The sequence below is a fragment of the Pteropus alecto genome, unplaced genomic scaffold (genome assembly GCF_000325575.1).
Source record: "Pteropus alecto unplaced genomic scaffold, ASM32557v1 scaffold25, whole genome shotgun sequence".
NCBI classification, from domain to species: domain Eukaryota; kingdom Metazoa; phylum Chordata; class Mammalia; order Chiroptera; family Pteropodidae; genus Pteropus; species Pteropus alecto.
The window spans coordinates 18,721,015-18,746,040 of NW_006441955.1; the positions used below are offsets into that span (position 1 = coordinate 18,721,015).

General features: G+C 30.8%; 1 protein-coding gene and 1 pseudogene across 2 annotated transcripts in view; one reads left to right on the forward strand and one right to left on the reverse strand.

The window, feature by feature from the left end:
- Positions 1-25,026, reverse strand: part of ANKRD13C (ankyrin repeat domain 13C) — a 73,009-nt gene that overhangs the window by 19,402 nt on the left and 28,581 nt on the right. For both annotated transcript variants that reach the window (XM_006919318.3, XM_025051885.1), the window contains 6 exons: positions 24,567-24,608; positions 16,997-17,101; positions 11,078-11,163; positions 9,688-9,733; positions 5,495-5,561; positions 1,062-1,206 (listed from right to left, as the gene is read on the reverse strand). In XM_006919318.3, coding sequence (XP_006919380.1) covers positions 1,062-1,206; positions 5,495-5,561; positions 9,688-9,733; positions 11,078-11,163; positions 16,997-17,101; positions 24,567-24,608 — 491 coding nt within the window. The remainder of the gene's footprint in view (positions 1-1,061; positions 1,207-5,494; positions 5,562-9,687; positions 9,734-11,077; positions 11,164-16,996; positions 17,102-24,566; positions 24,609-25,026) is intronic.
- LOC112485975 lies at positions 21,929-22,047 on the forward strand (annotated as a pseudogene).

Genomic DNA, 25,026 nt, shown 5'->3' on the forward strand with positions numbered 1-25,026 from the left:
CACTTAAATTACTTTTGGATCATTTCAATATCTTGTTTAAGAATCTACAACTCTCTGTTGCCAACTACAGCAGATCCTAAGTTATCTTATCTGGCTTTCAAAGCCTTCCATAAACCATGTTACCATATTCAATAAGAGAAATCAGCACTGCAATCAGATCTCTTTTCTGTTTCCCAAAAAGACCATTATTATTCCCACTTCTCTAATTTTACTCACCTGTGGGCTCCACAAGGAATACCTTTTCTTCTCTTCCAATCTAAATTTCCACTGCTCAGTGACAGGACACTATTTTTCAATAGTACATGTACAAGGTAACTAAGGTCTCACTAATGGACATAGAAGGATGTTCTAATCTAAGAGATGTTGAAGAAGTCGCCACAAGATGTGGTGAATGACAATATGGGGAAATGAACTGGTGAAAAGTAAAAAAAAAATAAAAAGCAACAGTGGCAATATGCTGACTTACAAAACGTTTGTAGGGCTATCAATGAATAGAGATACTGGAAAAACTGTCTTTGGTTTACAGCAGGGAAACGGGGCATTCATGTTGGTTGTGGAGGCAATACCAACATGAATTTATGTTGTGGCGGAAGGTAGATAATTTTGTACTCAAAGAAGGAAAAGATAGACTAAAGAAAGGAAGTCAAAGAATGAGGAAAAGTAAGAGTACAGACAGCCGAAAGAGGTGTCCAAATTAAGGAAATAGAAATGGTCAGAGACATTTTAAGGTAGCAAGATAATAAATGGTGAAAGGGCCAACACAGGTTCAACAAATGAGAACTACAAATAAGAACAAAGGAAGATGGAGTTCATTTAACTAGGAGATCATTAATGAATTGTGAGCAAAAAAAAAAAAAAAAAAAGCTCAATGGATTGATCAAGATGGAGACCAGATAATATATATATTTTTAAAGTTAATAGTAAGGAAGTGAAATCTTTAGGATTGAACCATCTCAATTATACCTTATGCCTTTTAAAAACAACTACTCTGAGATCTGGTTGCATACAAAGACATTCTCCAAAAACCATTTAGAGTAATACTTATAAGACAACATGCTCACCTCATGGTGTATTCGCTGATAAACTTTTTGTTCATTGTCTAATACTACAAAAGATTCAGAGGGTGCCGCATCCCCATTGAAAATGAAGCTTAAATCCCCCCGTTGGCACTTCATGTCAGTAAAGTCTATGAGAGTAGTGTCAAGCCTGTGAAAGATGGGTAGATAAGAAATTCTGACAAATAAAGTTTCAAAAATATTCCACAGTAATTAAACAAGCTTTGTTTCTTCTAAACTGACACCAAGATGCTAATACCATATATTGAAGTCAAATTTAGAGGTAAAAGCTAATTTAAAATATCTTATTTAAAAAAAAAACACTGAAGGAATATTTCAATATATTCCATTTTACCCTATTTCAATCCAGAAAGAAAAAGACTGTTTCCCCATTGTTTAAGCATTTCCCTAAATGCATCTTTTTTCCCTACCATTTTCCTTATTGTAGCTACTCCATAAAAGTTACTTCAACTGGGAAAGGCAGAAAAAGAAAGCAAACCTGTCTAACATTTTTTGATTCTTTTAAACTCATGTTGCTAGCTCAGTGGAGCATATAAGAAGGGTAAAGCAATGGATGTACCACACTCTTGAATCAAGGACTATGTGTCCAGTCTTGGCCTTTTGATCTATACCTATGTCTTATGCCCAACCGTCTGTTACCAAAACTTGCTTTACTCTTCCACCTGATAACCCATTTAACTTACTTCAAATTCCTGGCCTTTCTGTTTGATTTCCTAGATTCAGATTAGGATTCTCTTTTCCAACATCTGCACAGCCTGAAAATCTCATCGACTGTTCTTGTGTCAAAAGTTCACAGATTCACACACTTCTGTGTTTATTGTGCTCTCTGGTAATCAAGACTTATCATGGTCTAGCCCAATGAGTTGGTCTCAAATAAATTCCTCAAATCACTTGCTGACATTAAAGAGAATATTGTAATGGGAAAGTTCACAAGTACTCTGAAGTGCTTCAATCTTGCACATGGCTTTGTAAAAGATTACATCAGGATCTCTCTGATTGGCTGCTCAAAACATAGTCCTTAATGTGAGAAATGGGTTGACACATCTGTTAAGAGATGCTGATTATATCCAGGGAAACTCCTTTAAGTCCCTGTGAGAGATCCGCCCTGGCTACCGAGTTTCTAAGGCACTATTAGAATTTATTACTTCATCAGTTTTTCCATTTTCATCCCAGATAAAGCAAAATGAATGGGTATTCTTGGCTTCCCTACGCAGAAAAAGCTGAGAAATGAAACATATCTCACATGCTGCACCAAAAGAATAACTCAGGTTACATCAGCAAAACTAGTAATTTTTAAAAAGTGAAAGTAATATTAATAATTTTACCAGGACAATAGGGATAAACCAGAGTAAATAGGGAAGATGGTTACCCTATGTATAAGGGGCTGTTTTCTGAGCCATATAAAACATACACATCTCTCAGAATAAAATCAGAAAGTGCTAAAAAAAAAAAGAGCAAGTCATCAACTCCTGTAGGGGTGAACCCTGTCTGCTGCTTTATAGCTGAATTCTAGCTGCTAGTTCACTTCCAGTGGCCTGTGACTGTACTGCTATTGCCTGTACTATTAACATGTCCTGTTATTGCTTATAAATGTGGCATAAGAGAAAATAATGCTAATAAGAGTGGCTAATCTCCCATCTCTATAAGATATGGGCTACTGATAGTGTCAAAAAGAAACAGACCATTTTATATAAGTGGCCTACTTGGACTCTAAGCTTCTACACTCCACATAAAAAAAGAAATGGGCCAGAGCAGTCTTCTGCCTCCATTCCCTTCTTGTCCATCCTGGATGAGAGTGGTAGTGGGCTACAAGGGGTAAGGGTAGAAACAGTGAGAAAAGATATTCAGAGAGAGACAAAGAAAGAGACAAAGACAGACTGACATGATGACATTTAAGTTCCTAGATCTAGCCACACCTAAAATAAGTCATAGTCGATTTTTATTTCATCTGTGTTTTTATACTTTGCAACTGAAATAAGACTATCTAATACATCTTCTGCAATATCCCTGACACAACAGACTTCCTGGTAAATATCACACATGTCGCATAATGATAAAATTTATCATGATGATATTTTAATGTATTAACTAATCCTTGGCTTTAAGCTTGTGTACCCTAATATTTTAAATTTTTTGCCATGTAATGAGCCATGAAGAACAAAAAAGTTATTTGAATAAATGCAAAGATTTGAATAGAAAATATTTTTTTGAGATAAAAATTGAAAAATGCCAAATAACACTGAGAAAGGAAATAGAGCTTTCTCTTGACATAGGAAAAACCTGAAATGAGGCAAAGTTTGCAATGATCATTTCAGTCAATGGTTATAGATCACCTCATAATTGTTAGTAGTAAAAATGTTTATGTTAGTATTTCTAACAAAGGTGCTCATACTTTCCAATTTCTATTTAAGAAATAATTTCTCTTTGATACCAGAGAAAATATTTTACATGATCAGATTAGTGTCATGGGTAGATACAACTAAACTTTAAAAATTTCTTTGAACATATTTTAAACCCAGTTTCATTTGAAGTGATACTTTTTAAAAAACTAATCTTAATCATATGGTTGTCATGAGACCAAAGTAAACTTTAAAGATTTCTTTGCACGTAGTTTAAAATTCAGCTTCATTTGAAGTGGTTTTAAAAAATGGATCGTCTCATGATATTTAAATTAGAAAGTTTTTATTTAATGTTAACAGATTTAAGTCAATTCTTGTTATCTTGAAAAATCTTTACCAAACATCCTAAGATCCACCTTCTCCATTAATGTGGTAAAATTCATTTGATAATGAGAGCTTTATAACCAACCTATCACATTTTTGCTTCACCCTTAGCTGCTGGTAAGCCCTAGGTTTGAGTGTTGTGCTAAATTATAGTAGCTTCTCCTTAATCTACACTTTCTGACACAACGATTCTCCATTAGGCTTTTATTCTCATGTCTCTTTTAAACATTTTATGATTTTACTTATTATCTATACTTATTATAAAATATTCATCAAATTATTTACTTCTAAAAGTCATATATAAACGTAAAACAATTTTTTAAGAAAGTTACTTTCTTCCTATTTCTAAAAGTCAAACAAAACTAAAACTAACCTTTTTTTTAAAGTAGCACATGGAAGATAATACTAGTTTCCCAAATTATCTATTACCTTTGGCAAGCACCTAATTAAATATTTTTAAATTGATGAATAATTTTTTGATGAACCCATACTATATTGCTAACAATGGGCTGCTGAATTAAAATCTATATGTTAGAAAATCCTTTCCTAGTTTCTCTAGTATACTTTCTGTATCTTTCAAGGTTTCTATAATGTCCATGAATTTTATGTACATGACCACTTTCATATTTAGAAACATCTGAGGTTATTTTTTAAAAGCAAAAACCAAGAAACTTCTACCTTAATGAAATTCTATTCCTTGAGAATAATTATCCTAGAACTTACTTTCAACTAAAGGTTAACTCTTCACTAGAATTCAATATATTATATAATGAATTTCATAAAGAGTTGATTTTTAAAAATTTCTGCCTTCTCATATGGTGAAAACTAACAGGAAGTCAGAAGTCCTGGCTCAGCGATTAATTTGCAATATGCTCTTATAAAAATCACTTCATCTCTCTGAACTTTCTCATCTATAAAATGAATAGTTTACATGAGATAATCTCTCAGGACATCCAGTTCTAGACCTTTACATATCGAAATTTATATTCTGGAGGTGCATAAAGATACAGACATAGAATATTTTATATGTAATTTATAAATATATTAGTATATATAAAAGTTGGCATATTTACTAGCATTATATATAGCCTATATATATCTTAATTTAAATATATTTATAAATAGCTTTAAGTAAGATAAAGCTAAAGATATAAGGAATGATAAAGTAAATTCTAAAATGAGTAAAATAAATAGGTTTCCCATCAGATCTAAACATCAATCTTAGTTTTAAAAGAAAATGGAAGAAAATTAAAATTAGCCTTAAAGAGTTCAATAGAATAGATAAAGAATTAAATTGATGAATGGATAGATACATGGATGAGTAAATAGGGGAGGGAAAGGTATAAGAGGGATAGAGAAAAAAGGACAAGAGTTAGGTCTTCCTGATATGTTCCTTATTCCTTAAAAAGCCAGGATCAGGGAGATGATCACTTAAATCTTTTTAGTATTACACCATAATCTTCACTCTGTCTTCTAGATAGTCCGTAGTTGAATAACACCTCTGTTTTAGTCAAGATTTTATGCTTTTGGTTCCTTATCGGTAGTATGTCTCAAATGAGATAAAATATTGTAAATATATCACAGCATGTTTAAGTTATAAAATACTATATCCAAATGTAAGCTATTACTACAGAAAGAAAAGCTTCCTCTAAATCACAATTTTCTGTTACTCAGAAAAAAATCAAATCACCTTACCTGATATTGATACCTTGTTTGTATATTTTACATGCGTCAGAAGGCAGAATTCGGGAAAGTAAAGGCACTGTATTTTGAAAAATAAAAGGTAAAAATTAACCACCTAAAGTTCTGAGACATGAATTTTTTTTTTTATTTAGAAGAAGAGTAATGTAAACATTCTAATTCACCAAAATTGTAATAATTTCCTTTAAAATAGTATATTTCCACTTAAAAATAATATATAAAGCAATTTGAGCAACTTCAATTACCTACTATTTAATTGTATTTGCTGTATAGCTCACTGAGCCCCCACATCCTACCTTCTACTCACCCACCCACCAACATACATAAGAATAGCAGAGTTGCTATGATGTTACTCTTGGGTACATATTGCAAGATATTACTACAGATAAGAAAGCAATGCCCTACAGTAACTAAACCTCCAGAATGGATAACTAGATAGACCTGAATCCTATCTGATCCTTTAAATATAACGTGATTAAATAGTAGAAAGTAATGTGTATTTCTTTAAAGAGACATTTTAAAAGCTAAATAATCTGAGTTTGAATCCCAAATATGTGGCCGTGGTTACTTAAGTTCACTGCACCTCAGTTTCAAAATCTATAAAATGGAATCATACTATTCACCTATAGATTTCTACATTCCAGTGTTCCTCACATTCATATCACAAACTACATTTTCAAAAATTTGTTATTACTTATTATCTGCTATATTTTGCGGAAATATGAGTTATTCTAGGGATGAATAAATCTGCATAACAGGTTGTAATAAACAACACATACAAAAAAACTGTGAAGCTCAATATTCCTAAAATTAAGATCCTATTACATGTATATGTAAGTGTGTGTGTGTAAGATATATTACAAGTATATTTTTAAAAATTCAGTGTTTTAAAAATGGGTGATAAATCAACCTGGGTCAGAAAGAAACAAAGACTTTAGAGAAAATTAAAGACTAATTTTTTAGTTAACTTCTTTAAAAGCATCAATACTTTCTCTTTAACATTAAAGATACACTTAACATATCAATGTCTTTTTAAAATCGTGAGGTTATTTAATCCAAAATAATTTCCAGCAATGCAGATAGTTTTCTAGACATTTTATTGTACAAAAATAAGAAAAGTTTACTGCTCAGAGAGAACGGATTGTCAACTAAGAGTTACCCTAGTCAAAGAATATAAAAAATCATTTTCTGATAAAATTTTTCCTTATATGAAACAACAGAAGTTGAGAAGAGCAATTAATAGGATAAATTTATGTAAATGACCAAAGCTCTTCTTTCGTGCTCATTAACTGAGATCCAGATTTCCTGTCCTCAAGTATTGATGTAACATTAAAAAGATAATTAGAATAAGATAGCACTCTAAGTTAATTTATTACATCTTTTGAAGTAGTATGGTAACCTGCAAAAACAGAAGAATTTAGAATCATATCCCAATACTCACTTATCAAAAACATCAGAAAAGGATGAAGGGAATGCACAGAGAAAATAAGAAGCTTAGAAGTAATTTTACATAAACACATATTTTCAAAAATTATTTCATAAATAAATCCCAAGAAAATAATCTAATGCAGCTAATAAGAAAGCCACTTAAAAATAAAGCAAGGAGAATGGTGGAATATATTTGTAGTGGCTGGAAATTTTTTTGAAGAGTATTTTAAAATGTTAAATGTTTATGTAAAATATAAAACAGGATATAAAAAAAGAAGTTTAAGGATTTAGGGTATTAAAAAAAAAAAACTAAGGAAAACAGGAAAGAAGGGATATTATCAAGCAAAAAAAATTTCCGGTATTAATGCATTCCAAAAATAGAGCAATTTGCAACTCCCAATTCTGTAATGACTTTTTCCTTTCTCAGGTAAATTGAACAATTAAGCTCTCTATATCATAATTTATTTCAGCATAATCTGAGAGTCTAACACAGCATTCTGAAGGTAGCATAATTCACTGAACTGAAAAATGAAAAATGTCTCTAAATTTAAATTTCGGTTTTGCTATCACTTTCTCCCTGATTTTTTTTTAAACTATTTTTTTTATTTATTTTTATTTTTTTATTTTTTAGGCGAGGCAACCCTTGGTTGACCTCACAGATTGCAAGGACCTTGTCAGTTTACAATATCTTATTTTTTCTTAGGCCTACAGCATCTGGTCTTCCTAGGTAGTCTCCCATCCAAGTATTAGCCAGGCCTGACCCTGCCCTGCTTAGCTTTCAAGATCAGGCTTGTTCAGGGTAGCATGGCTGTAGACACTTTCTCCCAGATTATAATTAGCATTTCCAAGCCTAATGTTTTCCATCTATAATATGCAAATAACAATCCCTAACAAAGGATAGATATTCTGTAGATTATGAAATAAAGAAATATTAAAAAACTATTCGTTTTTCTGTTGAAACATGCTATATGCACAATTCTAAACTTGAAGTAGTGATCACAATGCTATAAATTATTTAACATTTTACAAAACATAAAGGGCTTCCTTCAAAAGCATGATTTTATTTCATTCACACCAAAACAAAAATTTGCAATAGATGGGACAGTTATTATTATCCCCACTTTAACCAAGTCTATTTTCAGCCAAACACTGAATATAAAAGTATGAGAAACAGTAGAGTGTGCATGCTCCACTACCTCTAAATTACACTTAACACTGGATCTCATTATTTCTTAGCTTCCCATTATTTCTGGGTTGCCTTTTTTTTTTTTTTTTTTAATATTAGGGGTTTTGACAAGGAGAAGAAACATGCCCAAACTCAAGAATAAAGCTTGATAAATCTAATAATAGAGATTATCTGGTGATTTTTAATACAAAGTATCTAAGCCAAATCTAGCTAATGAGTTTTAGTTTTCAGAATTACATATGACATCTAACCATCAGATGCTAGTTTTGACATAAAATCCTTTATCAGCAATAAAACAGGTGCTGATTTTTTGCATCAAAGTCAAGTTCTCAAAGAAGCAATATTTTCAGCAAGTACTTTAGTGGTTGCATCATGAAATATGATTATGTAACATTTGTAATATGTTTATAACTATAAATATATGTATAATTTCAGGAGTGATTACATTCACTTCTATTTCTTCATATAACTGAAATGTCATTTTTAAAATATTTTAAAACATTTTGTTCAGTAAGATAAATTGACTATTTTAGAATTTAAACCACTAACATTACTAAGAGAATCAGTTAAAGAACCAATACCAAGCAAGACTGGGGTCTCTACAGATGATAAAAAGGGTGAAAACATATATTCAGGCTTTAGCCTAATTTGACTTGGAGCTCTTTTATTATACAAAGCTACTATAAATCTCATTTTTTCTCAGTGGTCTAGTAACACCAGGACTTCTGAAAGATATATAAAGCATAAAGGCAAGGTAAGTCTATCGGAGTAGCCAAAACTAGCCTGATGAGCTACAGTTGTAATAATTTTGAAAGAAATGATTTTATTCAGGGATTAAAACTTCACATTTAGAGATTAAACACACTAGGAAAACAATCATCCATGCTGCACAAACTATGCAGCTGTCAATGTAAATGAAGTACTTCCTTATGAACTAATATGGTAAGATGTCTATGGTATATTAAGTAAGAATGACAAATAATATAATAATGTAATAGTATGATTCCCTAGAAAAACAAAAACAAACAAAACTAATGCTTGGGTGTGTGTTAGTGTGTATTTATTTGTGTGCACATATACACACACATTTGTAAGCATTAAAAAGGGGTTGTAAGCATTAGCATGAAATGTTAATAGTGGTTACTTTTATGATTATTTTACTTTTTACTTTTGTGATTATTTTATGACTTATTTTTATAATTACTTTGGGGGTAAATAACACTGAGTATTCATATACCTAGATATCATAAAAATTAATTCAGATGCTTTAAAAAAACACATGTAAGCTCATTATATTCAAATATATAGATAGATTACATTAAAAAATTTTTTAAACAAAATTTAGTTGTTTTGATAATTGTTTAGTTAGTAGAAGTAAAGCTCATTGAGATCAAATTTCTTATTTGGACATGAAAATTTTCACCCTAAGTGGACTAACTCACATTTAATATAATGAAGAGAAACTTTCTGTTATCCATTTGATTATGCTAACATTTCTATGTAATAGTTATGTTTTCACACTTGCAATTATGCACATGTACATATTTTATAGTAAAACATAGCACAGTCTTACCCCAGCTTTGAAAATCCCAGTGAAGTTCTAGATAAAAGTCACCTAGCTGAGAAATGAAATATGAATAATTACTAAATGCACCAGTTAACAGCTCTTATATCTAGTTAATATTTTGTTTTAAAAAAAAATCTGTTATCATTAAAGGTCAACAAGAGAAGAAAAGAAAAATTCAATGTTTGGAGTTGGAGGAAAAAACAAGAAAATTGTTTATTACTTAAAAATTACAATTGCACACATTACTACATTCATATACAAAAAAATGTACTGCTGTAGATTTTATAAGAACATTTTAATTACAGAGTAACATATCTGAAACTGATCCATTTAAATTTGCATCAATAAATATTCTATTTCTCATAACTAAAATAATAAGTTTTATTGCAAAAATAGTTAATAACTTTAAAAGTGTTATAAAAAATGATTTCCAATATGATTATTTGTATAGCCTCATAATAGTCCAAAAAAAAAAAAATCACACACTGCAATAGAAACTTTTTTTCTGTAAGGTGGTAAAACAAAAGTTTACTAAATTTGAAAACATATGCCATCATATCAGGAATATACAGAAAATTTTTATTTGACAAATTAGAAGCTATAATTGTTAAGGAAACCATTACAATCAAATATTCAAAAAATTATCTTTTGAAATATCTCATTGTATATCACTTTTCTAAAAACATAATTAGCTCAATTTTAATTATCTCAAAATTATCTTTTGAAATATCTCATTGTATATCACTTTTCTAAAAACATAATTAGCTGCAATTGTTACCAAGTGTATCTGTCCTTTTTTCACCAGGTTATAATGTTAAAAAAAAATTTTTTTTAAAAGCATGCTTAAGAGAAAAGATAGCATGCTAGGTCTATTTTTCTCTCACAGTTCTTTTAGGCATCAAAAATACAGAGAAAGAGAATATCAGAAAATATACTTCTCTCTCTTTCTGTACCAGCCACCCAGCTCTTACTATCATGAGGTAGGACAGAAAAAAAGTTTTGTCATATAAAGAAAATGCAAACTGCTCCTGCTAGGAGGACCAGCTTCAACTCTTTAAGAAATCCTCAATCCAAAGGACAAAGGGAAATTATTGCCATTAATTATGACCTACCTCCTTTTTCTTAGAGTGCTCATCTAATTTATTGAAAGCAATAATTCTTTATCTACCTTCCTAGTTCAAAGTAAATGGTGTTTCTCATAAGAGTTCATTTATACATTATAATTAGAGTATTTTGTTACATTATTGCTTAATTTAAGCAGGATTTTTTTTTTTAACATTTCTTGACCCTGAATAATCAGTGAGCAATTAAATCTTATTTTAAAAAAAAAATGCTTAAAAGTACACTTACAATTACTCTTTAGGTGCAAAATCAGCAAAAAAAAAATATGACCTACCTCTTTCAGGGCTTTTAATAATCGAGGTCGTTTTTCTTCAACACTTTCTCTGGATTGCTGCTTAAGCTTTCTTAAAAGAGCTGTAACTAAAGTTTAAATGAAAACAAAAATATCTTAATTTAAAATACCTACTATGCTAGAAAACACCCCTGGCTGTTATACAATTATATATTGAGAGATATAGATATTGAGAATAAGTGGGTAAATAAGTTTAGTAAACTATTATGATCCAAAAGGAAAATTTAGATGAGATACTTCAACATCGACTTATATTCACACTAGTTTTTCTAGTTTTTAATTATCAGTATGAATTTACCTGAGTCAAAATTTAACAATCTTAGTCAGATGATGTAACGTCCTATTGTAACACTGACTTAAAAGAGCTCAGACAGTAGATCTCAAAAATCTCATTGTATATCACTTTTCTAAAAACATAATTAGCTGCAATTGTTACCAAGTGTATCTGTTCTTTTTTCACCAGGTTATATTCTCACATACTACTAATACAGAAAACAATACAAAAATGAATCCTATTCTAATTATCTTGCTCAATTTTCAAGAGATTCAGATTTAAACACTATGCTAAGTGCAAACCCCAACTTTACTACTTTATTTTCTGTGTGTAAACTTGAACAAGTTACTTAATTTCCCCAAATTTAAGTTTCTTTTTTTTATTTGTCAAGTAAGAATAAAGTCAAATATAGCATATAGAGTTACTATAAAGCCTCAATATAAACTGTTTACTACTGTGCCTACAATTAAGTAAATATAATTTTTATCTTTTAGAATAAAGGTCTAAAATTGACTAGTAAATCAGGCAATTCCTAACATTTATTGAAAGAAGGGAAAATATTAGACTTGAATGAAATAAACTTAGCAAAAGACAAGAAGATGTATGTAAAAATACTATTTTTTTCTATATTACAGTATGCATTCTTATACATTATTTTAAGCCTTATGTGGAATACAGAAGCAGAAAGTGAAAAAAGGGAGGGAAGTAAGGAAGAAGGGAAGAAGGGAGGGAGGGAAAGAAGACAGTAGAGAAAGCTTGGACCAGATTTCTTTTGTCCACATAGGCCAAATTAGGCAAAGCCAAGGAATGAATTCTGAAAAATAGTAAAATATATTCTTAATTTTAACCACAGGTCTAACAATTAATACAATTTATTTTAAAAAGCCAAAAATCAAAAAACAATATTTAAATTACTAAAGGTCTTTTGGGATAGAAGAGGCTGAGACCTAGAAATCAGAGAACATAAGACTTAGTCTCCTTCATAAACTAGGTCAATAGTTCCTAAATATAAGTCTACATTTCAGGGTCCAATTGTTCTTGTCTTTTGCTAAGCTTATTTCATTCAAGTTTCCAATGATATGCTGCAAAATGAAAAAAACTGGGAACTGTGGCGGGGGGCGGAGGGGTTCTTTATAAATTATATACTTTATTTCAATTCAAGGACTATTCTTTCTACCATTTTTTGGTTTCAAAATATCTTTTAATAAAACAATAATCACAAAATAAAGCAGTTATCTTTTTTAAAAAAGTTCTTATATATTAAAATAAAAAAGTTAGCTATTCTGCATCAATCCTCAAATAAAAACTTTTTTTCTGGTCTGTGAAATCCAAATAGTCTAAGAACCAATGACCTAGAGAATTATTAAGGTTCTTTATAGAATCTAAATTATATGAATCTGGTTAACTTTCATGATTGTTATAACTTAACTTTAATAACACAGCTATATTACCCAAATGTAGTAGCTTTTCTTCCCCCCTTTATGCTCAAATACTTTAATAAGTCTTTATTCAATCTCTCTTGCCTGCGAATTGAAACAGACCTCTGCTGAAGGTAAAAACTGGAAATAATTCAATTCCTAGACTGAAAAGGTATCTTAATGAAAAGCAGAAGCTGTGTTTTTCAACTAAGTATACTGTAACCGACTAAAGGAACTCAATAAATAATAGAAAATGACATAAAAATGACTAAACATTATTTAAAAGGTAGTGACAACAATATATAGTGTAGTAATACACGCAAAAGAGATTCTTGTTCTATGAGGCTTCACATTAAGAAAATAGCATCAACTCAAACTTACTATGGAAACAAAAATATTCAAAATGCAATTACACAAAATTACCAGTATGTTTTGGAGATCTCAGTATTTGTACTCCCATATTGTAAGAATCTTAACATTGATTTATAATGAAGATAAAATTAGCTTTAAAGGATTTGGATAGTATTAAGAGTTCACACAAAGACTCAAGGAACAACAATTAATTTAACTTTCTCTTTTCCTTTTTCTCCCATATAAAGTATTTTTAAGTTTGTTGTGCTTAAAGCTTTTGGAACTACACACTACTGCTCCAAGTATCTTCTGCTCTCCACTTCTTTCTACACTCCAGTCTAATTATTTCCCACTTCTTACTTTGACAATTCTACCAAGATGTACCACTGATAATTCAAATTCATCAAACAACACCAAATTAATTAAATCCCACAGTTATTCCTTCTATATTCTGTACATCAATTAACTAATGAGATTACCATTAATTCACAATAGAGATGTTGGAGTTGCTCACAATCCTATCGCTATCCAAAAGATAATCAACCACTGTCAATTCTTTCATCTAATAATCTTTCTAATCTATCCCTAACATCTCTAAACATGTTATCTCTTTTTTAAGTCAAGCTTATTACATTTGATCTCAAGATGTTTTTTCTAAAAAGCTATTGCCTCCCGCTCAATAAAAAAGTCTTAGGTTTTATCTAATAATCTCAATCCTTGCTTTGAAGTCTTCTGGAGTTTTGCAGTGACTAGAGACTGAAATTTAAACTTTGAATAGACATAAAGCAGATATCCATGTGTCCCTTTTACCATTACAACTTCATCTCCCCAAACTACTCTTCATCCATTCACCCATGTTTGCCTTGTAGTCTCATTTAAGGAGCCACACAAAATACAGTTCTCTAAAATATGCCTTGTTGTTTTTCACATTTCCAGGCTTTATACACACCCTACTCCCATAGACTAGAAAGTCTTTACCTACCTTATTAAATCTTAAAATTCATGAAGAGTCAGCTCAAATAACCAACACCCTGCAAAAACCAGAATTACTTTCTCCCTCATCTGAAGCATATTTAGTTTGTGCTTCAGAATCCTGAAGAATATTCAATGGTCTCTCTCTCCAAAAAATGAGTTCTTCAATGTTAAAGCTAATGGCACATCCCTACCATGTTTCAGATGTATCTGGAAGGTATTCAGAAGACAAGCCCTGCTCTAATGAAGCCTACTGACTAATAGGAGTAAAAGTGAAAGAGTTCTGACATACTGTATGAGTGGAGAAAGCTCTCTTGTATTTCAGCTGAGATCTGAAGAATTATAAGAAGTTGGGGCAGAAGGAAAAGAATGTGTGAATGTGAGAAACTAAAAGGTTAGCAGTGCTGACACACAGAAAGCTCTGTGGAAAGGGCAATTAATTAGAAGTGAGCTGAGTACTGCAAAGGAAAAAAGAAAACCACTTCAAAATGTATGAGAAAAAGAAATTAATCTACTCCAGGATTTGAGGAAAGGCTTCTCCAAGGAAGAAATATAAAGTTGAAATTCAAATGAAGAAGACTGCCAGTCGCTCACAAGACTGCAAACCAACACAGACTTTCTCTTTCTCTCCAAACTAACCTTTAATGTGCTACAAAAATAAGACAGAAGCTAACAGGATTTCTAAAACTACAATAACATACATATACCATAACATAAATATGTACAAACTATAAGCAACTCCTGGAAAGAAAGCTTGGTCTCAGTGTGGGTAAGAAACTAAAGCTGTGTAGATCAGAGGGAAGCTGGGACCATGGGTGAGAGAAAAGTTGGGGAAAAGACTTTAATGTTTTATCTATATCTCTTCCTGATACAGGCCTGAGCTGATCATTGTTCACCAGGTAACCACTGTAAGGCAGAAAAGCAACATTATCTTGAAATTTTATCAGTTTTAAAGTAAAATAATTCTAAATATCTCTGACAAGTAAATTAGCATCAATTTCCTGTTCTGTAGCACAAAAAAATTAGCAGAAATCAGATCACAAAAGACAAACAAATCATAAAGTTTTCACTAATAATTTATATTACATTGTCTATGTATCAATGTAATTTTCTATGCCTAGAAAATTTTAACGTAACATAAGATAAATAATCAAAAACTTAAATAAGAGTAATTTTAAAAATTCCAAAGGATAGACATACTTAACACTATTATAAATATATTCATTTAATATTTCTAAATATGTGCCATTAGAGCTGTTGAGTTAATCATCCTTTAAGCTGGTAAATATTTCTGTTTCATGTGATGGGAAGTAAAAAAATATAAGCACTGAATAATTATAAACATACAATGATATAAATGATTGGCAATGGGATACTACTCAGAATGTATATCTAAGATATCACTCTACAGAAGAGACTACTTTAAAAACAGGCACAACTACTATGGGCCTCAATCTTTTACATTAGAATTTATTACTAAATATCCAATAACTGATTTTTCTAGAAAACTATGTTTATTGCCTTTCCAATAGATTATGAATTACTGAACAGAAACCATGTTTTCATTCTTTACATCTTATTATATACACATTCTTTATAGTAAAGACTCAGTAAATATTCAATGATTCTGAATAAAAGAATCTCTGAAAGTATGTCACATAAGTCTCAGGGTAGGTCAGAAATCCAGGAGGCCATTTGGTTTCCTCTCCATTGTGCTAATGAGTTAGCAACATGAAGTTCCTTCAGAAAAACTGTTACAATTTTTAATTCACTCTCAATTCTTTGACCTGTATTTTTTTATCCTTTCATCAAAATAATCCCAGGATTAGTATAGTTTCTTGCTCTCATAAGGGTCTCTTGATGTTTTTCCAGAAAGAACAACTCCCAATGAATAAAAAATACATATATATTCATACAGTTGTTAAAATATCACAATTTTATCTCACATTAAATCTTAAGCACAAATGAAACAACTGCACCATTAAAAGTTGCCCGGGGTGTTCAGAAACTCAACAAAGATGAAACATGTGAATGACATGTAAAGCTAAAACATAAGAAAGAGGCTGTAAGAGCCCAAAACTTAGCATTAAAAATAAAACTAAATCCATACAACATCCTGAGGGTATTTAATGTTATGCATTTCTTTAATAAAACTGTCAAACTTTTTTTATAGCTCCTTCTACAAAGCTAGATTTAATTATCTTCAACCTTAAAGTGTAAAAAGATAGTATTACCAGAAAGATAATTCCCATTTAACCAGATTTAAATTTTATAAAACTTTCAACTATTTAGATGTGCTTGACAAAAATAAGACATGTATATGAAGTTGAAAAAAATTAGCTGTAGGAGGAAGAAGAATTAGATAACTGAACACTCTATATATTGTAAAAAAAAAAAAAAAAGTATGTGACATTTTTTGGAAATTCACATTTAAAGACTAAAACAAAACAGAGACAGATTTATTCCACACTTTCAGTAAAGCTTATGCCCAGCATTTAAAACAGATAGATAACTGTTATTAACACACTGTGATTATTTTCAGTTCCAATTAATCTTCAAAAAAATTAAGCAGTTGCCAGAAAAAAAGTCAGGTTTCAATATTTTTAAAAAGTCATTCGTTCTGAATGAGTTAAAAAAAAATTAAAGCATACCAGTAGGGCAGAATGCTATAAAAAGAGAAAAAAAAATAATATACTTTTAAACGTAATTCCTCAATTCTTTATGTGTACTACCCAATATTCAAGTTCCTAAGTCATGAATAATTCACGTATGTTTATAACTGCAAACTCTTCATAGTATGGAAAGTTATATTAAATGAAAAATATTTCAATTGTATCACTTAACATTTTAGACTATATATCAACAATAGTAATTTATATTGCTTACTCATCTGTCTATCTCCGTAACTGATGGCTTCCGCCAGCGGGCTCCATCCCTGAGCATTTTTCACCTTTACTGGAGCATTATGAGCCAAAAGTAAATGGGCACATTCTGAAACATAAAGTGGTAATAATATCAAACATCATAGAATTTTTAGAACCTCTAAATACAAAAATCATGTAAAAATTCAAGAAAACAAATTTATATAAATAGGTCAATGAAATACCGTACTATAGAGAATTAAATAATTTTTTAAATTTCTATGTATCTAAACCAAGTTATTTCAGATTATTAGATTCTGAAGATCCTAAGAAGTACATTATATATATATAATCATATACACATACTTAATAGTAAGGACTCAGTAAATATTCACTTAATAGGATGCAATAACATTCTATTACCTAATCTCTGCAAAGAAAGGATTATGTCCCCTAATAATTGTTCCCAAGAATATTTTGAGAATGTTTTGTATTCTAAAAGATAACCCAAGAACCTCAAGAGTAATTTATATAAAAATATCTACTATCTAACAAATTCATATGTCTGTAATGTCAAATGGAAATCTCACTATTTCTGAAAAAAAATGTTTTCAAAAAAGATCAGTAATGTTTCTATAAACACTAATTTTTCAAATTTTACAATTCTTTTAGTTTAGAAAAACATCCAAAAGGGGCAATAATCTGTTCATGATCATAAGGACAAATTTGGATAGTCTTTCTAGTTATGGGTGGACCTTGAGATAATCATGCTAAGTGAAATAAGCCAGACAGAAAAAGTTGAAAACCACATAATATCACTTATATGTGGAATATAAACCTAAAAGCAACAAACGAACAGGACAAACAGGCAGAGACATGGACAATAGACTAATGGTTACCGGGTGGAGTGGGAGAGGTAGATGAGGTAAAAGGGGTCAAATACGTGGTGAGAGAAAGAAATCTAACTATGGGCAGTGAACACACAATGCAATGAATATATATGCCTTATTGTTGGTTTGTATGCCTGAAACTTACTGAATTTAATAACCAATGTCACCATAATTAAAAAAAAAGATTAAAAAGTTTACTAAAAAAAAGTTTAAGGTACAGACCGTCCTATAGATTGAGAAACCTTTCGTAAAAATTAAAAATAAATTAATAGGAAAAAAAAAACATTCAAAACTGAAGTTAAAGGAAATTTAGGATAGCTATCCAACCTAAGTTTCATAAATGAATGACTCATTCATTCAATCAACCATTCAGCAAATACTTACCAAGTGCCTATTAAATGCTATTTCTATTTCCCAGTCCTGGATATAAGCAGTGAGAAGAAACATAAGGTCTTGCTATCAGAGAGCTTATATCCTATGTTAGAAGCCAATAAGTAAACTAATAGTTGAAAAAAGAAAGCCAGATAAGTGCTCTGAAGGAAATAAGGATGTTATGACAGTGTAATGAGGGTAAGCTGAGGTGAAGGAAGAACGGCACTACTTTAGCACTATCCTAGTACTAGAAGGAATTCCTATACTGGCAGGAAATTTTATTAGAATACAGCACAATAAATAGAGAAAGTTCATAGAGGTGTTTAGAAAGTCTACTAGTAGTATAAAATATATGTACAAAAATATTTGTTTTGGGAGGGGGAGGTAGATGAGGTAAAAGGGGTCAAATATGTGGTGACAGAAAGAAATCTAACTATAGGTGATGAACACACAATGCAATATATATATGCCTTACTGTTGAATTGTATACCTGAAACTTACTGGATTTCACTATCCAATGTCACCATAATAAAAATAAATTAAAAAAAAAAACAAAACAAAATAAAAGAAAAAAAAGAATGTTTGTTTTAGCACTGTTTATAATGGCAAAATATTGGAAACTAAGTGAATATCCACTATGGGAGAATGATTCACTAAAACATGATGCATCTACACTACTGAAATAATATGCAGCCATTTTTAAAAAATGGAGTCATATCAAAAGGACAAAGGAGCTAGCTTGAATGATCAGCCACTGGCCAAATTTGGGAAATTGAGCATCAAAAAGATTAATGACTAGTTATAATACATTTAAAAAAAATTGATGTGCCCATAATGACATCAGAAAATAAAAAGGGCAAAAAATTAAAAACAGAACCGTATAACCTAACAATTCCACTGTGAGTATTTATCTGAAGAAATCCAAAACACTAATTGAAAAAGATATATGCACCCTTTTGTTTACTGCAATATTATTTACAGTAGCAAGATATGGAAGCATCCTAAATGTCTACTGATAAACAAATGGATAAAGAAGATGTTGTACATATAAACAGTAGAATATTACTCAGCAATGAAAAATAATGAAATCTTACCATTCACAACAACATGGATGGACCTGGAAGGTATTTTGCTAAGTGAAATAAGTCAGACAGAGAAAGACAAATATCATATGATCTCACTTATACGTGGAATACGTGGAAAGAACAAAATAAATGGACAAACAGAATAGAAACAGAGTCACAGATATAGAGAACAAACTGGTGATTGCCAGATATGAGGGGGGTTGAAAGAATGGTTGAAAAAGGTAAAGAGATTTAAAAGTACAAATTGCCAGTTATAAAAATGGCCACAGGGATATAAAGTACAGCATAGGGGATTTAGTCAATAATATTGTAATAACTATGTACAGTGTCAGGTGGATACTAGACTCATTGGGATGAGTACTGCATAAAGTATATAAATGTCTAATCATTATGTGCATTTTGAAGTTTTTCATAATAAAGTGTTGAAAGAAAAAGAAATGTAAAAAAAATCTTAAAGAATGAATTTTAGCCATCCCAATAGACTTAAAGAAAATGTCCACACTATATTGCTATATGATGTAATGCAGAAGTGTATATGATCCCAATTTTTTAAAAAGAAATAACTAAAAAACTATATATATATTAGTGTGTGTTTAGATACATACACACATATTTGAATATAATAATAAGCATGGAGCAGAGTACAGAAGAATATTCGAGAGGTTAACATGGGTTACTATGTTTTGAGAGAAGGGGTTAATTGGGAGAAGGGGGTTAATAACAATAGCTAAAAAGAATTTTTTAAAACAAATTAATAAATAAAATGGACTCTCCCCTCAAGAAACCTACCATGAGATTTACACGTAAATACACGTCTATGTGTGCACATATAAAGAAGTTAGAGGAATATAAACATGAATAGGTGTCTACAGACTTGTAAAAGTATTTCATATAAACATTTGAGTGAAAAGAAAAATGTCAAAGTACTATATGTAGTTATTCAATTTCAGCAAAAACAAACTAAGCTCCTGTATTATAAGGAGAAAAGAAGGTGTGCAAGAATACCCACTAGGCTATTAATGTTAATTACATCAAAAAAGTAAGAGAGGTGTTGCTTTTATACATCTTTGTCCTATGTTATTTCAATTCTTTCAAAATGCAAGTATTAATAACTCAAAAGCATAAAGAAAAATTAATTTAAAAATATTAATAACATGTATGAAAGTACTTAAAGTAATATCCCAGTTGTGTAAACTAAGGTATAGAATTAGTATGACATATATACACTAGACATGTCAACTATGATTTCTAATATACCACAGACTCTGTTGAACAGGTGTCCTTCACTCATCAGTCACAGCTCAAATGATGTAGAAATGAGCAATTAAGGAAAAGTCAGATAATCATAGATATGCCAATAACCTATGACATAGTCTCATACAAAAAAAAAAAAAAAACTAGATCGATCAAATGCCTTCTCTCTGTAATTTTTACAATGAATAAGAAAACAATGTAGTTACCAGACATTAAGTCTTAAAGAATGGATAAATGTGAGACAAAGAAATCAGAACTTCAGTAGTGTGGACGAAATAAAATTATGAGGAACAGAAATCACATATAAATAACCAAGAGCTATAAAGGTGATCATACATAAAGAGAGTGGGTGGGATAAATAGGACAGTTGGAAACAAAACTGTACATCCAGAGAGAACCTTATGAGAAAATAAGCCTAGAGTTATTACAGGGAAGAAAATTAAAAATTACACACTGAAAAAAGACAGAATGAAGTGAAAGTTACAGCAACTGGTCTGAAGAACATTTTTCTGGTGTCTAACCAAAAGGATAAGAGTTAAAGATTAATTTTCTATTTCATCTCCTAGAGATTCTTGAAATCTTCCTTAAGTACAATGTTCTTTTCCATTTTAACTCCAATCCATATTTTAAAAACTTCTTTGCCAACATGACCAACATGGTCAGTGGACCCATAAATTCAGAAAAATAAGACTTTGATGGTAGAAAAATAATGTCATTCAGTAGTTTAAGATGAGTGAGAAAAGAGAAGTAAATAAAAGTGTGAAAATCCTAGGGTAGTCCTCTCTTTAACTCAATCAATAAATACATTTGAATGCCCTGGGAATTTCTACTATATTTACAAGCAAGTATACAAACAGAAAGTGCCCCTCAACAATTACAAAAGGTATAGTGTATCTCTAAAGGAGAAGATAAAATAGAATAGAGTAGCACAGACTGAACAAAAATTGGTATAATGAAAAATTAATTTACAGAATTAAGTATAATGCAGATGTTTTATCTTCTACACATTTCAATCTCACTCTTGTACAACCGAATATCAAAAATATTGAGACCATAAAAAAAGCAAAAAACCATAGACAAGTGGAAAAATATAAATGGAAAAATGTGAGTCAGTATATTAATGGCTGTACCTACTCTATATGAAAAGGAGTCTAGCAGTAAATATCGACATTATTAGCAGATTATTAATCATCTAACAGTGTTTCCCAAAATATGTTCCAAAGAACTCTAGTGTCTCAAGATACTTGAAAAAACAGCAAATACACAATAACTATAGGGAACAATGACTCCTATCCAACACTTACCCCAACTCAGAAGGTAACAATGCCTGTTAGCATATCAAAATTCTAAGGTCCAGACTATAACCATACTACCCTGAAAAAGCCCAATCCCATCTGATTTCAGAAGCTAAACAGCATCGGGCCTGGTTAGTACTTGGATGGGAGACCACCTAGGAAGACCAGGTGGTGTAGGCATAAAAAATAAGGGATTGTAAACTAACAAGATCCTTGCAATCTGTGAGGTCAACCAAGGGTTGCCTCGCCTAAAAAATAAAATAATAGATAGATAGATAGATATAGATAGATGATAGACAGACAGAGAGACAGATAGATAGATATTCTAAAGTCCACACTAAAAAAAAAAAATGCTTAATACTTATTAACCCACTATTTTCCAAATGGAAATGACCTGGAAACACTAATTTCCTCTAAATAGTTACCAAGATCCCATGAAACTAATGTTCTGTGAAATTCATTTTGCTTAGGCTGATAGAAACCTATGATGAAATATAACAATATCTCCTTATCTATATTAAAACACTTAGAGCTGGGATGGTAGGTAGATATGCTTCATTTTACATTCAAATCCTGGTAAATCCATAGTTGTTATTTAAGTACTAAATTTTAAATAATAATCAGACTTGGCATCAAATTAACTATGTCTGCCATGAAAACAGGAGGAAAGCATAATTTTAGCTAACTTTGATATAGACTATATCTTTTTTGAATGGTTCTCAATGAAAAGAGAGCAAGGCAGTACAACATAATAGTTAAGAATCCAGGCTCGAGAGCCAGATACTCCCAAGTTTAAGTCAAAACTCTGCTGCTTTACTTTGGTAAAGGTGCTTAGCTCCCCAAGTTTTGTTATCTCTAAAATTGAGATAATAATAGTATCTTCTTCATAAGGTCATTGTAAGTGTTAAATAAGTAAATATGCATATAACACTAAAAAAAGCATCTAGCATTTTATAAAAGATGAGTACATTTCAGCTATTTTTTAAAGTCTTGATTTGGTGTTCTTTGGGGGGGAAAAAAGCATAAGTTTTTATTGGTCAAAATTAGCAAACTATAATCTGATATATTTTCACCAAAGTAGTTACCCTAGAGATGACTATCATGGCCTGACATGATCATTTTCCTGCTAAACTAAACATTCTTCCCCTGCATTCCTGATTCCCTCTCCTAACTCCAACTCTTACCTCAAGCCAGCATAGATAAAGCTAATTTCACAGAAGTAAATACGTATTCCAAAACAATTCATGAGCTTGCCAGTCATTCAACACTGTGGCTTGGCTTGAGATGAACTAGACCAATCGAACTTCTTGCTTAGAAATTCAGGAACCTAAGAAACTAAATTAGTTGGTAGTAAATACTGAAACCAGAATATTATGAAGGTTTAGGATTCTAGAAGTTATTTTGGGTCACCTTAAATTTCAGTAAACAGAGAAAAATAAATCAAGGAAGAATATTACATATATATAGACAACAGCAGACACACCATAAGAGGGAGACAGATGATGGGTGGATAGAGAGAAGGAGAGAGAGAAGGAAAGAGGGAGGAAAAAGGGAAGAAGAAAGGCTGATCCCTCAAATTGTCTTGGCTATGCTCTTCCTGAGACATAGCTAGTTCTCATATTTTGGGTTTCAATAATATGCAGTCTCTTGATGAATCTCTCTTTATTAAGTTACTCAAGTTAGTCTGCTCCTTGCACAAAGGAGAAAAAGCCAGCACAACCAAATAAAGAAATAAAGATTTGAGTTACCAATTTATATAGTTTTAAAATCAAAATTAGATTATCCTGCAGATCACATGCTTCACATAAGCATGTGAACTTAAAAACTAAATTAGCAAAAGAATTGTTTTTTTTTCAACAAAGCAAGTTCCAGTAACACCCCTGGGATCAGCATACATTCACATCAAATGTTTATACCAACAACTACATTACAATATATAACAATAATTAGATGTTCATAATATATCTAAATCATCAGAAAGGAAAACCTTAAAACTTAATTTGCCTGTTTAAAAATTCAAGAATATATATTTTTAAAAGATTTTTAGCGAATATACCTAAAATTTAAAAACCTAGCACTTAAAAGGTTGCCAATCAGCTATCTAGAATCCCCACTTTTCAGGATTACGGGGAATCCAGATAACTAAGATTTTATTGCATCTAGGAATGGCCGTATAAAGTATCTTGTAAGTCGCCTATGAGGTTCTTCTTTTAGTATATGTGCTGCCAAAGCAAGCAGAAATGTTTTTTTTTTTTTTAATGAATAAACAAGTTTTAAGTTTTTACAATCATTTACCATACAAAAGGATAGAGTTTAGATATACAAAATAGTCCATATTAAAGGATCTGATAAAACTCTTTGATTATTAAAATTATTACATTAATTAATAAACTTTACTATTTGGAAATATGAGTCTCTTGCAATCACAAATGCTTGCTTAATGAAATAACCAAGTAAGAAAAATCACATGGTTTTAAAAGGCATAAAGGTTAGTACAGGATTTCTACTAACTCTTTGAAAAAACTGCTATAGAAAATGAGAAAATATTTGTTATCTTTAATGTACTGAATCCTAAGCTCAATTACCAAATAAGATAATCAAGTGAATTTTTAAAAACTTAAAAGACAAAATTCATCTTAAAATTTAAAAGTGACTATACATGAGTGAAGTTAAACACAACAAAGAAAATATTTACTAACCTTTATTTCCTAACATCACAGCAAGATGTAAAGGAGTGTTTCCTAAAATTAAAAAAAAAATTAAATTAGTGTAAAACATAGTAAAATTATTTAAAAGTGGTTTCAGCTCCTTCATAAATGTGACAGATTTTAAGCAAAAATAATGTGACTGCAAAATGATCCTGCTTACACAGCAAGTTCGAAGTCAGAAGATGCCATGGTTTCTAAATACAGTATATGTTGAAATCCCCTCTCCTGTGTCACCCCACCCCAGTCCACCCCCCAAAAAGATAACCATTTTGCTTTTGGAACGTCTCCAGATTCCACAGAATCTGCTAATTCTCTATAATCGCTGCTAATTTCTCTATAATTCTTTGTTCATTCAGCAAACAATTTAAATACCTACAATATATTCATCCTTGAGGATTAATATCAGTAAGACCCAACAACATCTTCAAGTTGTCAGAAGTCTTCTGTTAAG